The following is a 26,124-nucleotide window of genomic DNA, read 5'->3' on the forward strand; positions in this document are numbered from 1 at the left end:
CTGTTATTTAGTCTCGCTACGGTCTCCTCTGCCACTCTAATCGTCATTGTATGCCAATCGTCGTGTCCATTCCAGAAGCTTCCATAACTTGAAACACAGCGTATACCAGACGGGCTTTCAGCTGCCTGTATTCAGTACTCTTACTATGTGGCATTAGCTGCAAATGACTGACACACACACAACAAAACGTATATAAACAAGTAAAAATGCATAATCCCTAGCTGCTTTGATAGAAGACCTATCACACCACAAAGGTATCACAAACCCACTAAAGTCAGGATAGTCAACCAAATGATATATATATTATTCAAGACGGCTTATTTCAGTGTAAATACAATGCCAACAAAGAAATCACTCAATCAACAGCGACGAAACAAACGTGATGACGTCGCAGCGATCTGAATGCTGATTGGCTGACTGCCGTGGTATATCAGACCCCGTTTACCACGGGTATAACAATTTTTTACTGCTCTAATTACATTGGTAACCAGTTTATAATAGGAATAAGGAACCTCAGGGGGTTTGTGACATATGGCCAATATGCCACGGTTAAGGGCTGTGTCCAGGCACTCAGCGATGTGTCGTGCCTAAGAACAGCCCTTAGCCGTGGTATAATCGGCCATATACCACACCTCCTCGTGGCCTTATTGCTTAAATATATTGTGCACTACTTTTTACCAGAGCCCTATGAGTCCTGGTTAAAAGTAGTGCACTATATAGGGAATGGGGTGCTATTTGGGATGCAAACACTGGTAACTATTTTTCCTGTCCTGTTTGTTTTAAATAGTACACACTCTTATAGTATACACTTTTAAATAGTATACACTCTTATAGTATACACTTTTAAATAGTACACACTCTCATAGTATACACTTTTAAATAGTATACACTCTTATAGTATACACTTTTAAATAGTATACACTCTTATAGTATACACTTTTAAATAGTACACACTCTCATAGTATACACTTTTAAATAGTATACACTCTCATAGTATACACTTTTAAATAGTATACACTCTTATAGTATACACTTTCGGATGGCCAATTGCAAAACATTGTTGGCATTTAAATACAAAATCATAAGCGTTAAATTATACATCATAAATTGCATGCGTCTTGTGTTTTTATATAAATAGCACACCGATCTTAATGCAATATATATGTAAAATAATATTATTACAAGCCTGTGCACGCTGGAATCAGTGGAGAAGGTAGTACTATTGCTAACTGCATTAGCATTACTGTACCACAAGTAATGCTTTATGTTAGCATGTTAGCATTACTGTACCACAAGTAAATGCTTTATGTTAGCATTACTGTACCACAAGTAATGCTTTATGTTAGCATGTTAGCATTACTGTACCACAAGTAAATGCTTTATGTTAGCATTACTGTACCACAAGTAATACTTTATGTTAGCATGTTAGCATTACTGTAACTCAAGCAATGCTTTATGTTAGCATTACTGTACCACAAGTAATGCTTTATGTTAGCATGTTAGCATTACCGTACTACAAGTAATACTTTATGTTAGCATTTGGCATTACTGTACCACAAGTAATACTTTATGTTAGCATTACTGTACCACAAGTAATAATTTATGCTAGCATGTTAGCATTACTGTACCACAAGTAATACTTTATGTTAGCATGTTAGCATTACTGTACCACAAGTAATACTTTATGTTAGCATTACCGTACCACAAGTAATGCTTTATGTTAGCATATTAGCATTACCATATCCCTGTACCACGGTTTCTTTTCAAGTGTTGTAGGTGTCATACCAAGGCTTGGCAAACTAGTGGTGGGTGGATGGACTCAAAATATGAATGATATATACTGTGTAAAAAAAAAATGTCCAGGTTTTCCTGCATTATTCTTCTCTGATTCCTGAAATCTTCCAACCTGGGAACTTTGGGGAAAGTTAGTGGAATTCTGCAACCCTCATCCAGAGTTACATCATATTAGTTGAACATATATAATCACCTATTCAACAAGGCCCCGACTCGGTTATAGTGGGAAACACCATGCTGCGTTACAGATGATGTTAATATGGTAATCTACTAACTATTGTTAAAGGTGTATGGAAAAAACATAGGAACTCACAAAAGTTGTGATAAATGGGGAAGGGTGGGAGGGAAAGGGGGGAGGGGGGGGGCATTAGTGGCGTGAGGTTGGTCGACACTGAAAAAAAAAAAACGGACAGTGATTGGTTGATAACACTTGAGGTTGGTAGCCAGCTGGACGTCTGTTTCTGCTGGTAGCGAGCGTCAGTAGTAGCAGAGGTCTAATAACAGGACTCGGTATCGTCATTACCCAGGATCAGAGCTGTCCTGCAGGGGATGTACACCTGGTGGACAGAGACGCAAGAGAGGTAAAGGGGAGGGGGGGGGGTGGAGAGGGAAGAAGAGAGAGGAGACATGTTCATAAGAAAGTCAACTGCTGGTTAAATATTCCTAAAATCATCACAAGATGGCCCTCTAGGGTGCTTCTCAAATGGCACCCTATTCCCTACATACTGCACAGGGCTCTGGTCAACAGTAGTACACTACTCATAGGGCTCTGGTCAACAGTAGTACACTACCCATAGGGCTCTGGTCAACAGTAGTACACTACCCATAGGGCTCTGATCAACAGTAGTACACTACTCATAGGGCTCTGGTCAACAGTAGTCACACTGAACTGAATATATATCTACCCATTCTATTATATTGCCCTCTAGGAATATCTACCCATTCTATTCTATTGCCCTCTGAGAATATCTACCCATTCTATTGCCCTCTGAGAATATCTACCCATTCTATTGCCCTCTGAGAATATCTACCCATTCTATTGCCCTCTAGGAATATCTACCCTTTCTATTGCCCTCTAGGAATATCTACCCTTTCTATTGCCCTCTAGGAATATCTACCCTTTCTATTGCCCTCTAGGAATATCTACCCATTCTATTGCCCTCTGAGAATATCTACCCTTTCTATTGCCCTCTAGGAATATCTACCCTTTCTATTGCCCTCTGAGAATATCTACCCTCTCCATTGTATTGCCCTCTAGGAATATCTACCCTTTCTATTGCCCTCTAGGAATATCTACCCATTCTATTGCCCTCTGAGAATATCTACCCATTCTATTGCTCTCTGAGAATATCTACCCTTTCTATTGCCCTCTAGGAATATCTACCCATTCTATTGCCCTCTGAGAATATCTACGCATTCTATTGCCCTCTGGGAATATCTACCCTCTCTATTGTATTGCCCTCTAGGAATATCTACCCTTTCTATTGCCCTCTAGGAATATCTACCCATTCTATTGCCCTCTGAGAATATCTACCCATTCTATTGCTCTCTGAGAATATCTACCCTTTCTATTGCCCTCTAGGAATATCTACCCATTCTATTGCCCTCTGAGAATATCTACGCATTCTATTGCCCTCTGGGAATATCTACCCTCTCTATTGTATTGCCCTCTAGGAATATCTACCCTTTCTATTGCCCTCTGATAATATCTACCCTCTCCATTGTATTGCCCTCTAGGAATATCTACCCATTCTATTGCCCTCTGATAATATCTACCCATTCTATTGCCCTCTGAGAATATCTACCCATTCTATTGCCCTCTGAGAATATCTACCCATTCTATTGCCCTCTGAGAATATCTACCCATTCTATTGCCCTCTGAGAATATCTACCCATTCTATTGCCCTCTGAGAATATCTACCCATTCTATTGCCCTCTGAGAATATCTACCCATTCTATTGCCCTCTGAGAATATCTACCCATTCCGTTGTATTGCCCTCTGAGAATTACAGGTGCTAATGCTTGGTATGCAGCAGCTAGAGAAGCAGTCTAGTTGTTCAAGTTAAATATGCCTATCCTTGTCTGAGTAAACATCACTGCACATTAAAAAGGGCTTTCTAAAAAGTGGACAAATAGAACGGCTGAATCATATGTCCCAGATAACCTCTTTATCCAACTTAAAACTCAAGAGACATTGCCTTGCTCTAGCTGCAGTGTGTGGTGGGTGGGTGTGTAGTGGGTGTGTGGTGGGTGGGTGTGTAGTGGGTGGGTGTGTGAGTGGGTGTGTGGTGGGTGTGTGGTGTGTGGGTGTGTGGTGGGTGGGTGTGTGTGTGAGTGGGTGTGTAGTGGGTGGGTGTGTGGTGGGTGTGTAGTGGGTGGGTGTGTGGTGGGTGTGTAGTGGGTGTGTGGTGGGTGGGTGTGTAATGGGTGGGTGTGTGAGTGGGTGTGTGGTGGGTGTGTGGTGGGTGGGTGTGTGGTGGGTGTTTAGAGGGTGTGTGAGTGGGTGTGTGGTGGGTGTGTGGTGGGTGGGTGTGTGGGGGGTGGTTGTGTGGTGGGTGTGTGGTGGGTGTGTGGTGGGTGTTTAGTGGGTGTGTGAGTGGGTGTGTGGTGGGTGTGTGGTGGGTGGGTGTGTGGTGGGTGTGTGAGTGGGTGTGTGAGTGGGTGTGTGAGTGGGTGTGTGAGTGGGTGTGTGGTGGGTGTGTGTGGGTGTGGGTGTGTGAGTAGGTGTGTGGTGGGTGTGTAGTGGGTGTGTGAGTGAGTGGGTGTGTGGTGGGTGTGTAGTGGGTGTGTAGTGGGTGGTGGGTGTGTAGTGGGTGTGTAGTGGGTGGTGGGTGTGTAGTGGGTGTGTGAGTGAGTGGGTGTGTTAGTGGGTGTGTGGTGAGTGTGTGGTGGTTGTGTGGTGGTTGTGTGGTGGGTGTGTGGTGGTTGTGTGGTGGTTGTGTGGTGGGTGTGTGGTGGTTGTGTGGTGGGTGTGTGGTGGTTGTGCGGTGGGTGTGTGGTAGGTGTGTGGTCGGTGTGCGGTGGGTGTGCGGTGGGTGTGTAGTGGGTGTGTGGTGGGTGTGTAGTGGGTGTGTAGTGGGTGTGTGGTGGTTGTGTGGTGGTTGTGTAGTGGGTGTGTGGTGGTTGTGTAGTGGGTGTGTGGTGGGTGTGTAGTGGGTGTGTGGTGGGTGTGTAGTGGGTGTGTGGTGGGTGTGTAGTGGGTGTGTAGTGGGTGTGTGGTGGGTGTGTAGTGGGTGTGTGGTGGTTGTGTAGTGGGTGTGTGCTGGGTGTGTGGTGGGTGTGTAGCGGGTGCGTAGCGGGTGTGTGGTGGGTGTGTAGGTGTAGTGGGTGTGTGAGTGGGTGTGTGAGTGGGTGTGTGAGTGGGTGTGTAGTGGGTGTGTGGTGGGTGTGTGGTGGTTGTGTGGTGGTTTTGTGGTGGGTGTGTGGTGGGTGTGTGAGTGGGTGTGTGAGTGGGTGTGTGAGTGGGTGTGTAGTGGGTGTGTGAGTGGATCAACGATAAAGGTAAAGCTTTACCAGATGCAATTTCTAAACCACTCTCCAAAAGACATCCTCCATCCATTTACACAAAATCACAAGACAATCGTATTCAATTTGCACACATCGACAGAGAGACGAAAGTCTAATTCAATTTTCACAAAACCGAGGGTTCATGGAACTGCTGTAACTAAAACAGGCAGGCACACTTTAGCACTACAGTGCAGTGAATAACTCATACAACGTCACCGTCCCAAATGGCACCCTATTCCCAATATAGTGCCCTACTTGGGACCCTATTCCCTATATAGTGCCCTACTTGGGACCCTATAGTTCCCTACTTGGGACCCTATATTCCCTATATAGTGCCCTACTTGGGACCCTATTTCCTATATAGTGCCCTACTTGGGACCCTATTCCCTATATAGTGCACTACTTGGCACCCTATTCCTATATAGTGCACTACTTGGCACCCTATTCCTTATATAGTGCGCTGCTTTTCAACAGAAAATTTTCTGGCCCTGGCCTAAAGTAGTGCATTATATAGGGAATAGGTTGCCATTTTGGGATGCACTAAAATCCCTTCAGAAGTATGTTCCCCAGACATAAACCATAGCATCCTCCTCCCAGAGCAGAAGTGACAGATTGAAACTGTGTGCAGAGCTGTAAGCAATTCAGTCACCCACTGAACTCCCCGAGCTGTCTCTCCGCATCTCACTCACACACACACGCACACTGTGCAGTGCTCTGCTCCCATGGTGTCAGCCCATCCTTCTGCATCATACTGTACACACCCCCAGCCCATCCTTCAGCATCATACTGTACACACCCCCAGCCCATCCTTCAGCATCATACTGTTCACACCCCCAGCCCATCCTTCTGCATCATACTGTACACACCCCCAGCCCATCATTCTGCATCATACTGTACACACCCCCAGCCCATCCTCAGCATCATACTATACACACCCCCAGCCCATCGGTCTGCATCATACTGTACACACCCCCAGCCCATCGGTCTGCATCATACTGTACACACCCCCAGCCCATTCTTCTGCATCATACTGTACACACCCCCAGCCCATCCTTCTGCATCATACTGTACACACCCCCAGCCCATCCTTCTGCATCATACTGTACACACCCCCAGCCCATTCTTCTGCATCATACTGTACACACCCCCAGCCCATCCTTCAGCATCATACTGTACACACCCCCAGCCCATCCTTCTGCATCATACTGTACACACCCCCAGCCCATCCTTCTGCATCACACTGTACACACCCCCAGCCCATCCTTCTGCATCATGCTGTACACACCCCCAGCCCATCCTTCTGTATCATACTGTACACACCCCCAGCCCATCCTTCTGCATCATACTGTACACACCCCCAGCCCATCTGTTTGCATCATACTGTACATACCCCCAGCCCATCCTTCTGCATCATACTGTACAGACCCCCAGCCCATCTGTTTGCATTATACTGTACACACCCCCAGCCCATCTGTTTGCATCATACTGTACACACCCACAGCCCATCTGTCTGCATCATACTGTACACACCCTCAGCAGCAAACACACACACCCCAGCATCACACACACACACCCCAGCATCACACACACACCCCAGCACCACACACACACCCCAGCATCCCAGCCCATCCTCAGCATCACACACACCACAGCATCACACACACACACCCCAGCATCACACACACACCCCCCCAGCATCACACACACACCCCATCATCACACACACCCCAGCAGCAAACACACCCCAATGTTTCACGCCCCGAGTAGTGCAGCGGTCTAAGGCACTGCATCTCAGTGCTCGAGGCGTCACTACAGACCCTGGTTCGATTCCAGGCTGTATCACATCCGGCCGTGATTGGTTGTCCCATAAGGGCAGCGTCGTCCGGGTTTGGCCGGTTTAGGCCGTCGTTGTAAATAAGAATTAGTTCTTAACCGTCTTGCCTAGTTAAATAAATAATTATAATTTACAAAAATATATAATTAAAAACAAGTTAAATCACACACACCCCCAGCCCATCCTTCTGCATCATGCTGTACACACCCCCAGCCCATCCTTCTGCATGAGTGGCGCTGAGTCTTACTGACTGGGGACTTTTTGCTTTGGCTACAGCTTGGCACCACGGAAGCAGAGCACAACACACACAACCCCATGCTGCTGAAACACAAACACATTACTCTCATGTCTAATGAAATAGTTACAGTGGGAGTCTCCACAGCTCCACTTAGCACAGAGAGACATCCCAAATGGCACCCTAAATCCCTATATTTAGTCCAATAGTTTTGACCAGGGCCCATAGGTAACTGCACTGTATATAAGGGGGATTAGGTTGTTATTTGGGATGCGGATACAGAGGGGATCATAATGAATTAGTGCACCTGTTTAGACAAAGACTACCACTGTGTCGAACCTGTGATCTGTCAACACATATGATATTAGACCAAAGACTACCACTGTGTCTAACCTGGGATCTGTCCACACATGATATCACACCAAAGACTACCGCTGTGTCTAACCTGGGAACTGTCAACACATGATATCAGATCAAATGAACAACATTGGAGACATATTCAGAATCCATGTGAGAACAAAGAGAAACAGATTGTCCGTTAGTGTTAGGTCTGTAATCAGGATTAGATAATCCCACACCGTTAGGTCTGTAATCAGGGTTAGATAATCCCACACCGTTAGGTCTGTAATGAGGGTTAGATAATCCCACACCGTTAGGTCTGTAATCAGGGTTAGATAATCCCACACCGTTAGGTCTGTAATGAGGGTTAGATAATTCCACACCGTTAGGTCTGTAATCAGGGTTAGATAATCCCACACCGTTAGGTCTGTAATCAGGGTTAGATAATCCCACACCGTTAGGTCTGTAATCAGGGTTAGATAATCCCACACCGTTAGGTCTGTAATCAGGGTTAGATAATCCCACACCGTTAGGTCTATAATCAGGGTTAGATAATCCCACACCGTTAGGTCTGTAATCAGGGTTAGATAATCCCACACCGTTAGGTCTGTAATCAGGGTTAGATAATCCCACACCCTTAAATCAAATCAAATATGATTTGTCACATACACATGGTTAGCAGATGTTAATGTGAGTGTAGCGAAATGCTTGTTCCGACAATGCAGTAATCTAACCTAACAATTCCACAACTACTACCTTATACACAAAAGTGTAAAGGGATAAAGAATATGTACATAAAGATATATGAATGAGTGATGGTACAGAACGGCATAGGCAAGATGCAGTAGATGGTATAGAGTACAGTATATACATATGAGATGAGTAATGTAGGGTATATAAACATAAAGTGGCATAGTTTAAAGTGGCTAGTGATATATTTTACATCATTTCCCATCAATTTCCATTATTAAAGTGGCTGGGGTTGAGTCAGTACGTTGGCAGCAGCCACTCTAATGTTTGTGGCTGTTTAACATTCTGATGGCCTTAGAAGATGTTTTTCAGTCTCTCGGTTCCAGTTTTGATGCACTTGTACTGACCTCGCCTTCTGGATGATAGCGGGGTGAACAGGCAGTGGCTCGGGTGGTTGTTGTCCTTGATGATCTTTATGGCCTTCCTGTGACATCGGGTGGTGTAGGTGTCCTGGAGGGCAGGTAGTTTGCCCCCGGTGATGCGTTGTGCAGACCTCACTACCCTCTGGAGAGCCTTGCGGTTGTGGGCGGAGCAGTTGCCGTACCAGGCGGTGATACAGCCCGACAGCATGCTCTCGATTGTGCATCTGTAGAAGTTTGTGAGTGTTTTTGGTGACAAGCTGAATTTCTTCAGCTTCCTGAGGTTGAAGAGGCGCTGCTGCTCCTTCTTCACGACAACAACCTTGACGAATGCGCTGATTCGGTGAGCGAGTTCATTAGAAAGTGTATCGGCGATGCTATACCCACAGCAACGATTAAAACATTCCCAAACCAGAAACCGTGGATTGATGGCAGCATTCGGGTGAAACTGAAAGCGTGAACCACTGCTTTTAACCAGGGCAAGGTGACCGGAAACATGACCGAATACAAACAGTGCAGCTATTCCCTCCGCCAGGCAATCAAACAAGCTAAGCGTCAGTATAGAGACAAAGTAGAGTCACAATTCAACGGCTCAGACACGAGAGGTATGTGGCAGGGTCTACAGTCAATCACATATTACAAAAAGAAAACCAGCCCCGTCACGGACCAGGATGTCTTGCTCCCAGACAGACTAAATAACTTTTTTGCTCGCTTTGAGGACAATACAGTGCCACTGACACGGCCCGCTGCCAAAACCTGCGGGCTCTCTTTCACTGCAGCCGACGTGAGTAAAACATTTAAACGTGTTAACCCACGCAAGGCTGCAGGCCCAGACGGCATCCCCAGCCGTGTCCTCAGAGCATGCGCAGACCATCTGGCTGGTGTGTTTACGGACATATTCAATCAATCCTTGTCTGCTGTTCCCACATGCTTCAAGAGGGCCACCATTGTTCCTGTTCCCAAGAAAGCTAAGGTAACTGAGCTAAACGACTACCTCCGACTACGACTACTACTAGCACTCACTTCCGTCATCATGAAGTGCTTTGAGAGACTAGTCAAGGACCATATCACCTCCACCCTACCTGACACCTGACACCCTTGACCCACTCCAATTTGCTTACCACCCCAATAGGTCCACAGATGACGCAATCGCAACCACACTGCCCTAACTCATCTGGACAAGAGGAATACCTATGTGAGAATGCTGTTCATCGACTACAGCTCAGCATTTAACACCATGGTACCCTCCAAACTCGTCATAAAGCTTGAGACCCTGGGTCTCGACCCCGCTCTATCCAACTGGGTACTGGACTTCCTGTCGGGTCGCCCCACAAGGGTGCGTTCTGAGCCCTCCACTGTACTCCCTGTTCATGGTTCCTGAACATGGTTCCTTAGCACTGTAAATCAGGGAAAAGGATCATTCCAGTTTCTTTTTTAAACCCCCTCTGGCAGGCGTACCTTAGAAAGAGAGCTGTGACTATGATTGTGCATCAAAACTGGCACCCTATTCCTTACATAGGCCACACCTTTTGACAAGAGTCCTACATGTATGGGCCCAAAGCCCCTTTCCTGGTCAAAAGTAGTGCACTACAGTGTTTACAGAAAAGTTAAGGTTAGTGGATAGTGGAATATATCCTATATTCTATTGGACTGTATGAGTTAGGGTTAGTGGAATATAACCTATATTCTATTGGACTGTATGAGTTAGGGTTAGTGGAATATATCCTATATTATATTGGACTGTATGAGTTAGGGTTAGTGGAATATAACCTATATTCTATTGGACTGTATGAGTGGAATATATCCTATATTCTATTGGACTGTATGAGTTAGGGTTAGTGGAATATAACCTATATTCTATTGGACTGTATGAGTTAGGGTTAGTGGAATATAACCTATATTCTATTGGAATGTATGAGTTAGGGTTAGTGGAATATAACCTATATCCTATTGAAGTGTATGAGTTAGTGGTTAGTGGAATATAACCAATATTATATTGGACTGTATGAGTTAGGGTTAGTGGAATATATCCTATATTCTATGGGACTGTATGAGTTAGGGTTAGTGGATAGTGGAATATATCCTATATTCTATTGGACTGTATGAGTTAGTGGTTAGTGGAATATAACCTATATTCTATTGGACTGTATGAGTTAGGGTTAGTGGAATATATCCTATATTCTATTGGACTGTATGAGTTAGGGTTAGTGGATAGTGGAATATATCCTATATTCTATTGGACTGTATGAGTTAGTGGTTAGTGGAATATAACCTATATTCTATTGGACTGTATGAGTTAGTGGAATATATCCTATATTCTATTGGACTGTATGAGTTATGGTTAGTGGAATATAACCTATATTATATTGGACTGTATGAGTTAGGGTTAGTGGAATATAACCTATATTCTATTGGACTGTATGAGTTAGGGTTAGTGGATAGTGGAATATATCCTATATTCTATTGGACTGTATGAGTTAGTGGATAGTGGAATATAACCTATATTCTATTGGACTGTATGAGTTCGGGTTAGTGGAATATAACCTATATTCTATTGGACTGTATCAGTTAGGGTTAGTGGAATATAACCTATATACTATTGGACTGTATGAGTTAGGGTTAGTGGAATATAACCTATATTCTATTGGACTGTATGAGTTAGGGTTAGTGGAATATATCCTATATTCTATTGGACTGTATGAGTTAGGGTTAGTGGAATATAACCTATATTCTATTGGACTGTATGAGTTAGGGTTAGTGGATAGTGGAATATATCCTATATTCTATTGGACTGTATGAGTTAGGGTTAGTGGATAGTGGAATATATCCTATATTCTATTGGACTGTATGAGTTAGGGTTAGTGGATAGTGGAATATATCCTATATTCTATTGGACTGTATGAGTTAGGGTTAGTGGATAGTGGAATATATTCTATATTCTATTGGACTGTATGAGTTAGGGTTAGTGGAATATAACCTATATTCTATTGGACTGTATGAGTTAGGGTTAGTGGATAGTGGAATATATCCTATATTCTATTGGACTGTATGAGTTAGGGTTAGTGGATAGTGGAATATATCCTATATTCTATTGGACTGTATGAGTTAGGGTTAGTGGATAGTGGAATATATCCTATATTCTATTGGACTGTATGAGTTAGGGTTAGTGGATAGTGGAATATATCCTATATTCTATTGGACTGTATGAGTTAGGGTTAGTGGATAGTGGAATATAACCTATATTATATTGGACTGTATGAGTTAGGGTTAGTGGAATATAACCTATATACTATTGGACTGTATGAGTTAGGGTTAGTGGAATATAACCTATATTCTATTGGACTGTATGAGTTAGGGTTAGTGGATAGTGGAATATATCCTATATTCTATTGGACTGTATGAGTTAGGGTTAGTGGATAGTGGAATATATCCTATATTCTATTGGACTGTATGAGTTAGGGTTAGTGGAATATAACCTATATCCTATTGGACTGTATGAGTTAGGGTTAGTGGATAGTGGAATATATCCTATATTCTATTGGACTGTATGAGTTAGGGTTAGTGGATAGTGGAATATATCCTATATTCTATTGGACTGTATGAGTTAGGGTTAGTGGAATATAACCTATATTCTATTGGACTGTATGAGTTAGGGTTAGTGGAATATAACCTATATTCTATTGGACTGTATGAGTTAGTGGATAGTGGAATATATCCTATATTCTATTGGACTGTATGAGTTAGGGTTAGTGGAATATAACCTATATTATATTGGACTGTATGAGTTAGGGTTAGTGGAATATAACCTATATTCTATTGGACTGTATGAGTTAGGGTTAGTGGAATATATCCTATATTCTATTGGACTGTATGAGTTAGGGTTAGTGGATAGTGGAATATATTCTATATTCTATTGGACTGTATGAGTTAGGGTTAGTGGATAGTGGAATATATCCTATATTCTATTGGACTGTATGAGTTAGGGTTAGTGGAATATAACCTATATTCTATTGGACTGTATGAGTTAGGGTTAGTGGAATATAACCTATATTCTATTGGACTGTATGAGTTAGGGTTAGTGGAATATAACCTATATTCTATTGGACTGTATGAGTTAGGGTTAGTGGAATATAACCTATATCCTATTGGACTGTATGAGTTAGGGTTAGTGGAATATAACCTATATTCTATTGGACTGTATGAGTTAGGGTTAGTGGTTAGTGGAATATATCCTATATTCTATTGGACTGTATGAGTTAGGGTTAGTGGATAGTGGAATATATCCTATATTCTATTGGACTGTATGATTTAGGGTTAGTGGAATATAACCTATATTCTATTGGACTGTATGAGTTAGTGTTAGTGGATAGTGGAATATATCCTATATTCTATTGGACTGTATGAGTTAGTGGATAGTGGAATATATCCTATATTCTATTGGACTGTATGAGTTAGGGTTAGTGGAATATAACCTATATTCTATTGGACTGTATGATTTAGGGTTAGTGGAATATAACCTATATTCTATTGGACTGTATGAGTTAGGGTTAGTGGATAGTGGAATATATCCTATATTCTATTGGACTGTATGAGTTAGGGTTAGTGGAATATAACCTATATTCTATTGGACTGTATGAGTTAGGGTTAGTGGATAGTGGAATATATCCTATATTCTATTGGACTGTATGAGTTAGGGTTAGTGGAATATAACCTATATTCTATTGGACTGTATGAGTTAGTGGTTAGTGGAATATAACCTATATTCTATTGGACTGTATGAGTTAGGGTTAGTGGAATATAACCTATATCCTATTGGACTGTATGAGTTAGGGTTAGTGGAATATAACCTATATTCTATTGGACTGTATGAGTTAGGGTTAGTGGAATATAACCTATATTCTATTGGACTGTATGAGTTAGGGTTAGTGGAATATATCCTATATTATATTGGACTGTATGATTTAGGGTTAGTGGATAGTGGAATATATCCTATATTCTATGGGACTGTATGATTTAGGGTTAGTGGAATATAACCTATATTCTATTGGACTGTATGAGTTAGGGTTAGTGGAATATAACCTATATTCTATTGGACTGTATGAGTTAGGGTTAGTGGAATATATCCTATATTCTATTGGACTGTATGAGTTAGGGTTAGTGGATAGTGGAATATATCCTATATTCTATTGGACTGTATGAGTTAGTGGATAGTGGAATATAACCTATATTCTATTGGACTGTATGAGTTAGGGTTAGTGGAATATATCCTATATTCTATTGGACTGTATGAGTTAGGGTTAGTGGAATATAACCTATATTCTATTGGACTGTATGAGTTAGGGTTAGTGGAATATAACCTATATTCTATTGGACTGTATGAGTTAGGGTTAGTGGATAGTGGAATATATCCTATATTCTATGGGACTGTATGATTTAGGGTTAGTGGAATATAACCTATATTCTATTGGACTGTATGAGTTAGGGTTAGTGGAATATAACCTATATTCTATTGGACTGTATGAGTTAGGGTTAGTGGAATATAACCTATATTCTATTGGACTGTATGAGTTAGGGTTAGTGGAATATAACCTATATTCTATTGGACTGTATGAGTTAGGGTTAGTGGAATATAACCTATATTCTATTGGACTGTATGAGTTAGGGTTAGTGGATAGTGGAATATAACCTATAGATGTAGTAAAGAGGTCAATGGAATGCAGATTGTGGGGGTTAAGTTAGGGTTAGTTAGGGAGGGTTAAATTAGGGTTAGTCAATGGAATGCAGATTGTGGGGGTTAAGTTAGGGTTAGTTAGGGAGGGTTAAGTTAGGGTTAGTCAATGGAATGCAGATTGTGGGGGATAGTTGGATTGGATTCAACAAATCTGATCTAACAAAGGGGATATTCATCATATCTGTCATGATTCATGTATTGTAACAGGCCCAGGGGCATAGTGGTGCTGCTGGTGTGCAGGTAGCTGCCCTCCCTCTCCTTTTTCAATTTGACAATACACAGAGCTGGTAAAACTGTTTCTAGAAAATATATCTAAATCAATTATATTTAATGACAACAAATTCCATTAAAAAAATGATAGATTGACAAACCAAATAAATACACTATATTTACAAAAGTATTTTCAGCCACACCCGTTGCTGACGGGTGTATAAAATCGAACACACAGCCATGCAATCTCCATAGATGAACATTGGCAGTAGAATGGCCCGTACTGATGAGCTCAGTGACTTTTAACGTGGCACCGTCATAGGATGCCACCTTTCCAACAAGTCAGTTTGTCAAATGTCCGCCTTGCTAGAGATGCCCCAAGGTCGACTGTAAGTGATTTTACTGTGAAGTGGAAACGTCTAGGAGCAACAACGGCTCAGCCTCTTAGTGGTAGGCCACACAAGCTCACAGAACGGGACCGCCAAGTGCTGAAGAGCGTTAAAAATCATCTGTCCTGAGTTGCAACACTCACTAGCGAGTTCCAAGCGGCCTCTGTAAGCAACATCAGCACAATAATTGCTCGTCGTGAGTTTCACGAAATGGGTTTCCATGGCCGAGCAGCCGAACACAAGACTAAGATCACCATGTGCAAAGCATTGGCTTGAGTGGTGTAAAGCTCACTGCCGTTGGACTCTGGAGCAGTGGAAATCTGTTTTCTGGAGTGATGAATCACCCTTCACCATCTGGCAGTCCGACGGATTAATCTGGGTTTGGCGGATGCCAATAGAAGACTACTTGCCCCATAGGATAGGGCCAACTGTCAACACCACAAGTTGGTTCAACTTCTTTAATTAACATCAGTGCCTGATCCTGGAACTGCCCTATCAACACCACAAGTTGGTTCAATTTCTTTAATTAACATCACTGCCTGATCCTGGAACTGCCCTATCAACATCACAAGTTGGTTCAACTTCTTTAATTAACATCACTGCCTGATCCTGGAACTGCCCTATCAATACCACATGTTGGTTCAACTTCCTTAATTAACATCACTGCCTGATCCTGGAACTGCCCTATCAACACCCCAAAAGGGTCTCTCCAATCATTTAGGCCTATAAACAGTCAGACTCATCACTTAATATTATTTTTATTATTATAATAATAAATGGAAGATAATCACTTCTCACAATCGGGGCTCGTTTAAGTAATGTTACATTAAAGAATCAATGTCTGGCAAGAGCGCATAATGATTCATTTGCATTTCTAATGAGCTTTTAGGATGGTTAGCTGATGCTGAATAACACCTCCTTTCCAATGAGCTTTTAGGATGGTTAGCTGATGCTGAATAACACCTCCTTTTTAATGAGCTTTTAGGATGGTTAGCTGGTGCTGAATAACACCTCCTTTCTAATGAGCTTTTAGGATGGTTAGCTGGTGCTGAATAACACCTCCTTTCCAATGAGCTTTTAGGATGGTTAGCTGATGCTGAATAACACCTCCTTTCCAATGAGCTTTTAGGATGGTTAGCTGATGCTGAATAACACCTCCTTTCCAATGAGCTTTTAGGATGGTTAGCTGATGCTGAATAACACCTCCTTTCTAATGAGCTTTTAGGATGGTTAGCTGATGCTGAATAACACCTTTCTAATGAGCTTTTAGGATGGTTAGCTGATGCTGAATAACACCTCCTTTCCAATGAGCTTTTAGGATGGTTAGCTGATGCTGAATAACACCTCCTTTCCAATGAGCTTTTAGGATGGTTAGCTGATGCTGAATAACACCTCCTTTCCAATGAGCTTTTAGGATGGTTAGCTGATGCTGAATAACACCTCCTTTCTAATGAGCTTTTAGGATGGTTAGCTGATGCTGAATAACACCTCCTTTCTAATGAGCTTTTAGGATGGTTAGCTGATGCTGAATAACACCTCCTTTCTAATGAGCTTTTAGGATGGTTAGCTGATGCTGAATAACACCTCCTTTCTAATGAGCTTTTAGGATGGTTAGCTGATGCTGAATAACACCTCCTTTCCAATGAGCTTTTAGGATGGTTAGCTGATGCTGAATAACACCTCCTTTCCAATGAGCTTTTAGGATGGTTAGCTGATGCTGAATAACACCTCCTTTCCAATGAGCTTTTAGGATGGTTAGCTGATGCTGAATAACACCTCCTTTCTAATGAGCTTTTAGGATGGTTAGCTGATGCTGAATAACACCTCCTTTCTAATGAGCTTTTAGGATGGTTAGCTGATGCTGAATAACACCTCCTTTCTAATGAGCTTTTAGGATGGTTAGCTGATGCTGAATAACACCTCCTTTCTAATGAGCTTTTAGGATGGTTAGCTGATGCTGAATAACACCTCCTTTCCAATGAGCTTTTAGGATGGTTAGCTGATGCTGAATAACACCTCCTTTCCAATGAGCTTTTAGGATGGTTAGCTGATGCTGAATAAAGTCCCGTAAAAATGTTTTATCATGAGTTGAAACTCAACAGAGCCACTAGGCAGGATATATGCTTAAAATACACCAAAGGCCAAATAGTTAGTTAACACCATCTGCTCTCAAAACAGTCATTCAATAAGATCTAAATGCATATTCCCGTGAAACTGATCGCGATCAATCGGATGATGGACGTCAGCGGTAAAATGGGAATAATTACCACTCACGATTGACAGTGATGATGGCCTATTTTAAAAGTAGGTATCGGCCTAACTTGGTGTTTGAAGGGTATTAAAAAATACAACATTTTCTTGAGACAAGATGTGTGGGCATACAGGCAGACGTTGCAATTGGAGGATGGATTTTTATGGATATTCTATAATGATAGGCTATTTAATATGCTACATCCGTAGGCACAAACATTGAGGAAATTATGACTCATTTAAACATTTTCGGCGCTCCCGCACTACACCACCAAACAGGCCCACAATGAAGTCCGATTTGGATTTATTTAGCTGTTTTCGCTGCATAACATTTACCAATTGTCCCTTTCCAAGTTTAGAAGAAGTGACTGCTAAATGCTAACTCCTGTTCGTATAAGCTGGTAGCTCAACTAGCATACAGAAATAAGTGGTGGTAGTCAAAGTTGTTTTTTAAACTAATGCAGTTGATTGGTGACGATGACATAAAGTATTGAGGTTGACATCCATACAAACACACTCAATAATTATTATTATTAATTTTTTTGTTGTTGAGCTGTATACAGGAAGTACCAGTACCAGATCAATGTGGAGCTATATACAGGAAGTACCAGTACCAGATCAATGTGGAGCTATATACAGGAAGTACCAGTACCAGATCAATGTGGAGCTATATACAGGAAGTACCAGTACCAGATCAATGTGGAGCTATATACAGGGAGTACCAGATCAATGTGGAGCTGTATACAGGAAGTACCAGATCAATGTGGAGCTACATACAGGAAGTACCAGTACCAGATCAATGTGGAGCTATATACAGGGAGTACCAGATCAATGTGGAGATGTATACAGGAAGTACCAGATCAATGTGGAGCTGTATACAGGAAGTACCAGTACCAGATCAATGTGGAGCTATATACAGGGAGTACCAGATCAATGTGGAGCTGTATACAGGAAGTACCAGTACCAGATCAATGTGGAGCTATATACAGGGAGTACCAGATCAATGTGGAGCTATATACAGGGAGTACCAGTACCAGATCAATGTGGAGCTATATACAGGGAGTACCAGATCAATGTGGAGCTATATACAGGGAGTACCAGATCAATGTGGAGCTATGTACAGGAAGTACCAGATCAATGTGGGGCTATATACAGGGAGTACCAGATCAATGTGAAGCTATATACAGGGAGTACCAGATCAATGTGGAGCTATATACAGGGAGTACCAGATCAATGTGGAGCTATATACAGGGAGTACCAGATCAATGTGGAGCTATATACAGGGAGTACCAGATCAATGTGGAGCTATATACAGGAAGTACCAGATCAATGTGGAGCTATATACAGGAAGTACTAGATCAATGTGGAGCTGTATACAGGGAGTACCAGTACCAGATCAATGTGGAGCTATGTACAGGGAGTACCAGTACCAGATCAATGTGGAGCTATATACAGGAAGTACCAGATCAATGTGGAGCTATATACAGGGAGTACCAGATCAATGTGGAGCTATATACAGGGAGTACCAGATCAACGTGGAGCTATATACAGGGAGTACCAGATCAATGTGGAGCTATATACAGGGAGTACCAGATCAATGTGGAGCTATATACAGGGAGTACCAGATCAATGTGGAGCTATGTACAGGAAGTACCAGATCAATGTGGAGCTATATACAGGGAGTACCAGATCAATGTGAAGCTATATACAGGGAGTACCAGATCAATGTGGAGCTATATACAGGGAGTACCAGATCAATGTGGAGCTATATACAGGGAGTACCAGATCAATGTGGAGCTATATACAGGGAGTACCAGATCAATGTGGAGCTATGTACAGGAATTACCAGATCAATGTGGAGCTATATACAGGGAGTACCAGTACCAGATCAATGTGGAGCTATTTACAGGAAGTACCAGATCAATGTGGAGCTATATACAGGGAGTACCAGCACCAGATCAATGTGGAGCTATATACAGGAAGTACCAGATCAATGTGGAGCTATATATAGGGAGTACAAGATCAATGTGGAGCTATATACAGGGAGTACCAGTACCAGATCAATGTGGAGCTATATACAGGAAGTACCAGATCAATGTGGAGCTATATACAGGAAGTACCAGATCAATGTGGAGCTGTATACAGGGAGTACCAGTACCAGATCAATGTGGAGCTATACACAGGGAGTACCAGCACCAGATCAATGTGGAGCTATATACAGGAAGTACCAGATCAATGTGGAGCTGTATACAGGGAGTACCAGTACCAGATCAATGTGGAGCTATACACAGGGAGTACCAGCACCAGATCAATGTGGAGCTATATACAGGAAGTACCAGATCAATGTGGAGCTATGTACAGGAAGTACCAGATCAATGTGGAGCTATATACAGGGAGTGCCAGTACCAGATCAATGTGGAGCTATATACAGGGAGTACCAGATCAATGTGGAGCTATATACAGGGAGTACCAGATCAACGTGGAGCTATATATAGGGAGTACCAGATCAATGTGGAGCTATATACAGGGAGTACCAGATCAATGTGGAGCTATATACAGGGAGTACCAGTACCAGATCAATGTGGAGCTATATACAGGAAGTACCAGATCAATGTGGAGCTATATACAGGGAGTACCAGTAGCAGATCAATGTGGAGCTATATACAGGAAGTACCAGTACCAGATCAATGTGGAGCTATATACAGGAAGTACCAGATCAATGTGGAGCTATTTACAGGAAGTACCAGATCAATGTGGAGCTATTTACAGGAAGTACCAGATCAATGTGGAGCTATTTACAGGAAGTACCAGATCAATGTGGAGCTATATACAGGGAGTACCAGTACCAGATCAATGTGGAGCTATTTACAGGAAGTACCAGATCAATGTGGAGCTATATACAGGAAGTACCAGATCAATGTGGAGCTATTTACAGGAAGTACCAGATCAATGTGGAGCTATTTACAGGAAGTACCAGATCAATGTGGAGCTATTTACAGGAAGTACCAGATCAATGTGGAGCTATATACAGGGAGTACCAGTACCAGATCAATGTGGAGCTATTTACAGGAAGTACCAGATCAATGTGGAGCTATATACAGGGAGTACCAGTACCATATCAATGTGGAGCTATTTACAGGAAGTACCAGATCATTGTGGAGCTATATACAGGGAGTACCAGATCAATGTGGAGCTATATACAGGGAGTACCAGATCAATGTGGAGCTATATACAGGGAGTACCAGATCAATGTGGAGCTATATACAGGGAGTACCAGATCAATGTGGAGCTATAAACAGGGAGTACCAGATCAATGTGGAGCTATATACAGGGAGTACCAGATCAATGTGGAGCTATTTACAGGAAGTACCAGATCAATGTGGAGCTATTTACAGGAAGTACCAGATCAATGTGGAGCTATTTACAGGAAGTACCAGATCAATGTGGAGCTATATACAGGGAGTACTTGTACCAGATCAATGTGGAGCTATATACAGGGAGTACCAGTACCAGATCAATGTGGAGCTATATACAGGGAGTACCAGTACCAGATCAATGTGGAGCTATGTACAGGGAGTACCAGTACCAGATCAATGTGCAGAGAGAGGTACTATGTATATGAGGTACAGCACCAGTTAAAAGTTTGGACACACCTACTTATTCCAGGGTTTTTCTTTATTTGTACACATTTCTACATTGTAGAATAATAGTGAAGACATCAACACTATGAAATAACACATATGGAATCATTTTGTAACCAACAAAGTGTAAAACACATAGAAATATATTTTATATTTGAGATTCTTCAAAGTAGCCATCCTTTGCCTTGATGACAGCTTTGCACACATTCTCTCAACCAGCTTCATGAGGTAGTCACCTGATATCCATTTCAATTATCAGGTGTGCGTTGTTAAAAGTTCATTTGTGGAATTTCTTTCCTTCTTAATGCATTTGAGCCACTCAGTTATGTTGTGACGAGGTAGTGGTGGAACACAGAAGATATCCCTATTTGGTAAAAGACCAAGTCCATATTATGGCAAGAACAGCTCAAATAAGCAAAGAAAAATGACAGTCCATCATTACTGTAAGACATGAAGGTCAGTCAATCCGGAAAATGACAAGAACTTTGAAAGTTCCTTCAGGTGTAGTCGCAAAAACCATCAAGCGTTGAGGAAACTGGCTCTCATGAGGACCGCCACAGGAAAGGAAGACCCAGAGTTACCTCTGCTGCAGAGGATACGTTCATTAGAGTTACCAGCCTCAGAAATTGCAGTCCAAATAAATGCTTCACAGAGTTCAAGTAACAGACACATCTAAACATCAACTGTTCAGAGGAGACTGTGTGAATCAGGTCTTCATGGTCGAGTTGCTGCAAAGAAACCACTACTAAAGGACAACCAATAAGAATAGGAGACTTTCTTTGGCCAAGAAACACGAGCAATGGACATTTGACCAGCGAAAATCTGTCCTTTGGTCTGATGAGTCCAAGATATTTGGTTCCAACCGCTGTGTTTTGTGATATGCAGAGTACTGTAGGTGAACGGATGATCTCTGCATGTGTAGTTCCCACCGTGAAGCAGGGTACCACACTGCTAAGTCACTGACCTCATCCCTGTAAGTTGACTCATCGCCGCCGGTGATCAGTCCTACCACCGTTGTGTAATCAGCAAGCGTAATGATGGTGATGACGTTGTGCGTGACGATGCAGTCGTGGGTGAACAGGGAGTACACAGGAGGGGACTAAAGCACACACCCGAGAGGCCCCCTGTGTTGAGGGTCAGCGTGGCCGATGCATCAGGAAGTCCAGGATTCAGTTGTTTGGTGATGAGTTTGACTATGGTGTCGTGGTCGAGGTGGGAGAGGGCAGTGTAAAGTGCAATTGAAATAGCATCGTCTGTGGATCTGTTGGAGGCAATTGAGTGGATCTAGGGTGTTGATGTGTCATGACCAGCCTTTCAAAGCACTTCATCATTTCAGATGTGAGCGCTACAGGGTGATAGTAATTGTGGCAGGTTACCTTGGGAACAGGGAAAGGTGGTCAGCTTGAAACATAATTGGATTACAGACTGGGATTATCGGTCCCAAATGGCCCCCTTTTCCCTCAAAGTGCACAATTTTTTTGCCCAAAGTCCATCAAAAGTAGTGCACTATGTTGGGATGCAACCCTAAAGTAAACAAGACGAGTGAACACTTCTCAAAATCGCCTCCTGTTTTTCAGAAGATACTCCACATCAGAGAAAACAAAATGGGAGGCATATATGGAATTCTAGTCTACGCCTGCAGAATGAATCATACATAAAATGTGGAAAAGTTTAAGGGTGCATCCCTACGTAGTACACTACTTTTGACCAGAACCCTATGGGTCGTGGTTAAAAGTAGTGCACTATAAAGGGAATAGGTTGCCATGTTGGACGTAGTGTTACTAATTGAAATGCTGGTCATGTCCTTTAGGAGATGTGTTCTACTCTGTACCAGTTACAGCCTTTTCTCTCCTTTGATATGTTCTCTGCTGCCTCTTAACTTTCACATGTTTTTCTGGGCTCTTCAAGAGGAGCCTCTTGCCTTCAAGCTATTTAACTAAATCAGATCGATGTTCAGACAGACATACGGACAGATAAAGGTTTTATGAGGAGGTTCACAACAACCCAAGAACCTCCAGGCTCTCTACTGTGGATCGTCAAGGAGCCCAACATGAACTAGAGTGGGGTATGTGTCTCCTGTCAGTCCAACTAGACTACAGAGTGGGACGTCTGTCTCCTGTCAGTCCAACTAGACTACAGAGTGGGACATCTGTCTCCTGTCAGTACAACTAGACTACAGAGTGGGACGTCAGTCCAACTAGACTACAGAGTGGGACATCTGTCTTCTGTCAGTCCAACTAGACTACAGAGTGGGACGTCTGTCTCCTGTCAGTCCAACTAGACTACAGAGTGGGACGTCTGTCTCCTGTCAGTCCAACTAGACTACAGAGTGGGACATCTGTCTCCTGTCAGTCCAACTAGACTACAGAGTGGGACGTCTGTCTCCTGTCAGTCCAACTAGACTACAGAGTGGGACGTCTGTCTCCTGTCAGTCCAACTAGACTACAGAGTGGGACATCTGTCTCCTGTCAGTCCAACTAGACTACAGAGTGGGACGTCTGTCTCTTGTCAGTCCAACTAGACTACAGAGTGGGACATCTGTCTTCTGTCAGTCCAACTAGACTACAGAGTGGGACGTCTGTCTCCTCTCAGTCCAACTAGACTACAGAGTGGGACGTCTGTCTCCTGTCAGTCCAACTAGACTACAGAGTGGGACGTCTGTCTCTTGTCAGTCCAACTAGACTACAGAGTGGGACATCTGTCTTCTGTCAGTCCAACTAGACTACAGAGTGGGACGTCTGTCTCCTCTCAGTCCAACTAGACTACAGAGTGGGACGTCTGTCTCCTGTCAGTCCAACTAGACTACAGAATAGGACATCTGTCTCCTGTCAGTCCAATTAGACTACAGAGTGGGACGTCTGTCTCCTGTCAGTACAACTAGACTACAGAATAGGACATCTGTCTCCTGTCAGTCCAACTAGACTACAGAGTGGGACGTCTGTCTCCTGTCAGTCCAACTAGACTACAGAGTGGGACGTCTGTCTCCTCTCAGTCCAACTAGACTACAGAGTGGGACGTCTGTCTCCTGTCAGTCCAACTAGACTACAGAATAGGACATCTGTCTCCTGTCAGTCCAACTAGACTACAGAGTGGGACATCTGTCTCCTGTCAGTCCAACTAGACTACAGAGTGGGACGTCTGTCTCCTGTCAGTCCAACTAGACTACAAAGTGGGACGTCTGTCTCCTGTCAGTCCAACTAGACTACAGAGTGGGACGTCTGTCTCCTGTCAGTCCAACTAGACTACAGAGTGGGACGTCTGTCTCCTGTCAGTCCAACTAGACTACAGAGTGGGGTATCTGTCCTCATGTGTCCCTAATGGCACCATACTCCCTTTAAAGTTCACTACTTTAGACCAGAGTCCTAAGTGTCTATAGAAGGACAAGGGTACCATTAGGAATGCATATACAGTAGAGATAAACTCTGTGCGTCTCAATTGTATATATTGTCCATAGAATCATCTTGTACTCCCTCAGCATCTAACAGTAGCAACACGTCTCAGATCGTTGAATGATTGAAGACTAAAATAAGCATCAGATATCAGAAAAAAAGGTTCTGGCTTGTCAGCGGGCAGCAGTAACTTCGACGTTAGAGAAACCGGCCGGTAACCGGAGGGTTGCCGATTAAAATCCTGTGAGGCAGCAGCTGGAGGGTTACCGGCTTCAATATCCCATATGCTACCTACCGCTGTTGTGCCCTTGAGCAATGGGTGTTACCCCTCAACTATGCTGCTCCCAGCTCGTGACGTGTGTTGTGTGTTAGGCTGGGTACTACCGAGACAGCAAAACATTCTATGGAATTTCTATGGACCAAAAAAGCAAGTATTGTATTATATTGTCCATGTTTTTGGGGTTAAAAACACATGTTTCAGCAACTAAGTAACTAACGCGATTAACACAATCAAAGTCCATTTTTCTCACGATAAAACGCACTACAGGATGAGTTACATGGGACCATCACAATGTCAATATGGTCAGTAAAAATGTCCGTGGAAAACAGCTCGATACCAATCACAGTTTCCAACACTAACAGTGGGTGTTGTAACTTTTAATGACTGATGATAACAAGGTTCCAGGAGAGGTAAAAACAGAACTCAAGTCCAGTTGCCAGGTTACTGTACAGCTCACAGCAAAAAGCACAGACATCACTGAACCCATGTTGGAGCTTGAAAGGCAGAGTTTCAGTCAGGAAACAAGAGTTTCAGTCAGGAGATCAAGCTACTGAAGGCAGGAAAAAGACTAAACAATGACTGTAAAAATCAGAGAACTGAAACCGTTCCTGGACGAACACGAACTACTCCGTGTAGGAGGAAGACAGCAACAGTCCAACTTCACATTCAGAGAGCAGCACCTATGGGTTCTGCCCAACAAGTACAGATACTGAGAAATACTGATACAGTACCACCATGAGAAAGGGATGCATTCTGGAGCAAGAGTCACTCTAGTACAAATCAGAGAACGATACTGGATCTTGGGTGCTAGGCAGCTAGTCAAGAGCACAGTGATAAGATGTATAGGGTGCAAGAGATTCAAGGCAAGGGCCGGACTGCAGGTCACTCACTGCGCCTTTACCAAAAGACAGAATAACTGAATCCCCACCATTCAAAGTCACAGGTGTGGATTTTGCAAGAAAGAAAATGATTCTGTGAAGAAGTCATATGTTGCACTGTTCACTTGTGCTGTAACCAGTAGCAGTGCATTTGAAACTGGTCTCAGATCAGTTAACAGAGACATTCCTTCCAGTTCTCTGCTGCCAGTGACTGGAACAAATTGCAAAAATCGCTGAAGTTGGAGACTTTTATTTCCCTCACTAACTTCAAACATCAACTATTTGAGCAGCTAACCGATCGCTGCAGCTCTACATAGTCCATCTATGACATCTATGACATAGTCCACCGAGCTGACAAGGTACAAATCTGTCGTTCTGCCCCTGAACAGTCAGTTAACCCACTGTTCCTAGGCCGTCATTGAAAATAAGAATTTGTTCTTAACTGACTTGCCTGGTTAAATAAAGGTAAAATAAAAAAATCCCCATACTGTTTTTATTTTATTTACTTTGCTGCTCTTTTGCACACCATCATCTGCTC

At 42.8% G+C, this 26,124-nt stretch overlaps 1 protein-coding gene across 2 annotated transcripts in view; it reads right to left on the reverse strand.

The window, feature by feature from the left end:
- Nucleotides 1–759: 759 nt before the first annotated feature.
- Nucleotides 760–26,124, reverse strand: part of gbe1b (1,4-alpha-glucan branching enzyme 1b) — a 324,598-nt gene continuing 299,233 nt past the window's right edge. For both annotated transcript variants that reach the window (XM_090224112.1, XM_090224113.1), the window contains one exon: nt 760–2,351. In XM_090224112.1, coding sequence (XP_090080238.1) covers nt 2,289–2,351 — 63 coding nt within the window. In that variant the 3' untranslated portion in view covers nt 760–2,288. The remainder of the gene's footprint in view (nt 2,352–26,124) is intronic.

Source organism: Oncorhynchus mykiss, chromosome 27, assembly GCF_057628025.1.
Source record: "Oncorhynchus mykiss isolate SJ-2025 chromosome 27, ASM5762802v1, whole genome shotgun sequence".
Taxonomy (NCBI): Eukaryota; Metazoa; Chordata; class Actinopteri; order Salmoniformes; family Salmonidae; genus Oncorhynchus; species Oncorhynchus mykiss.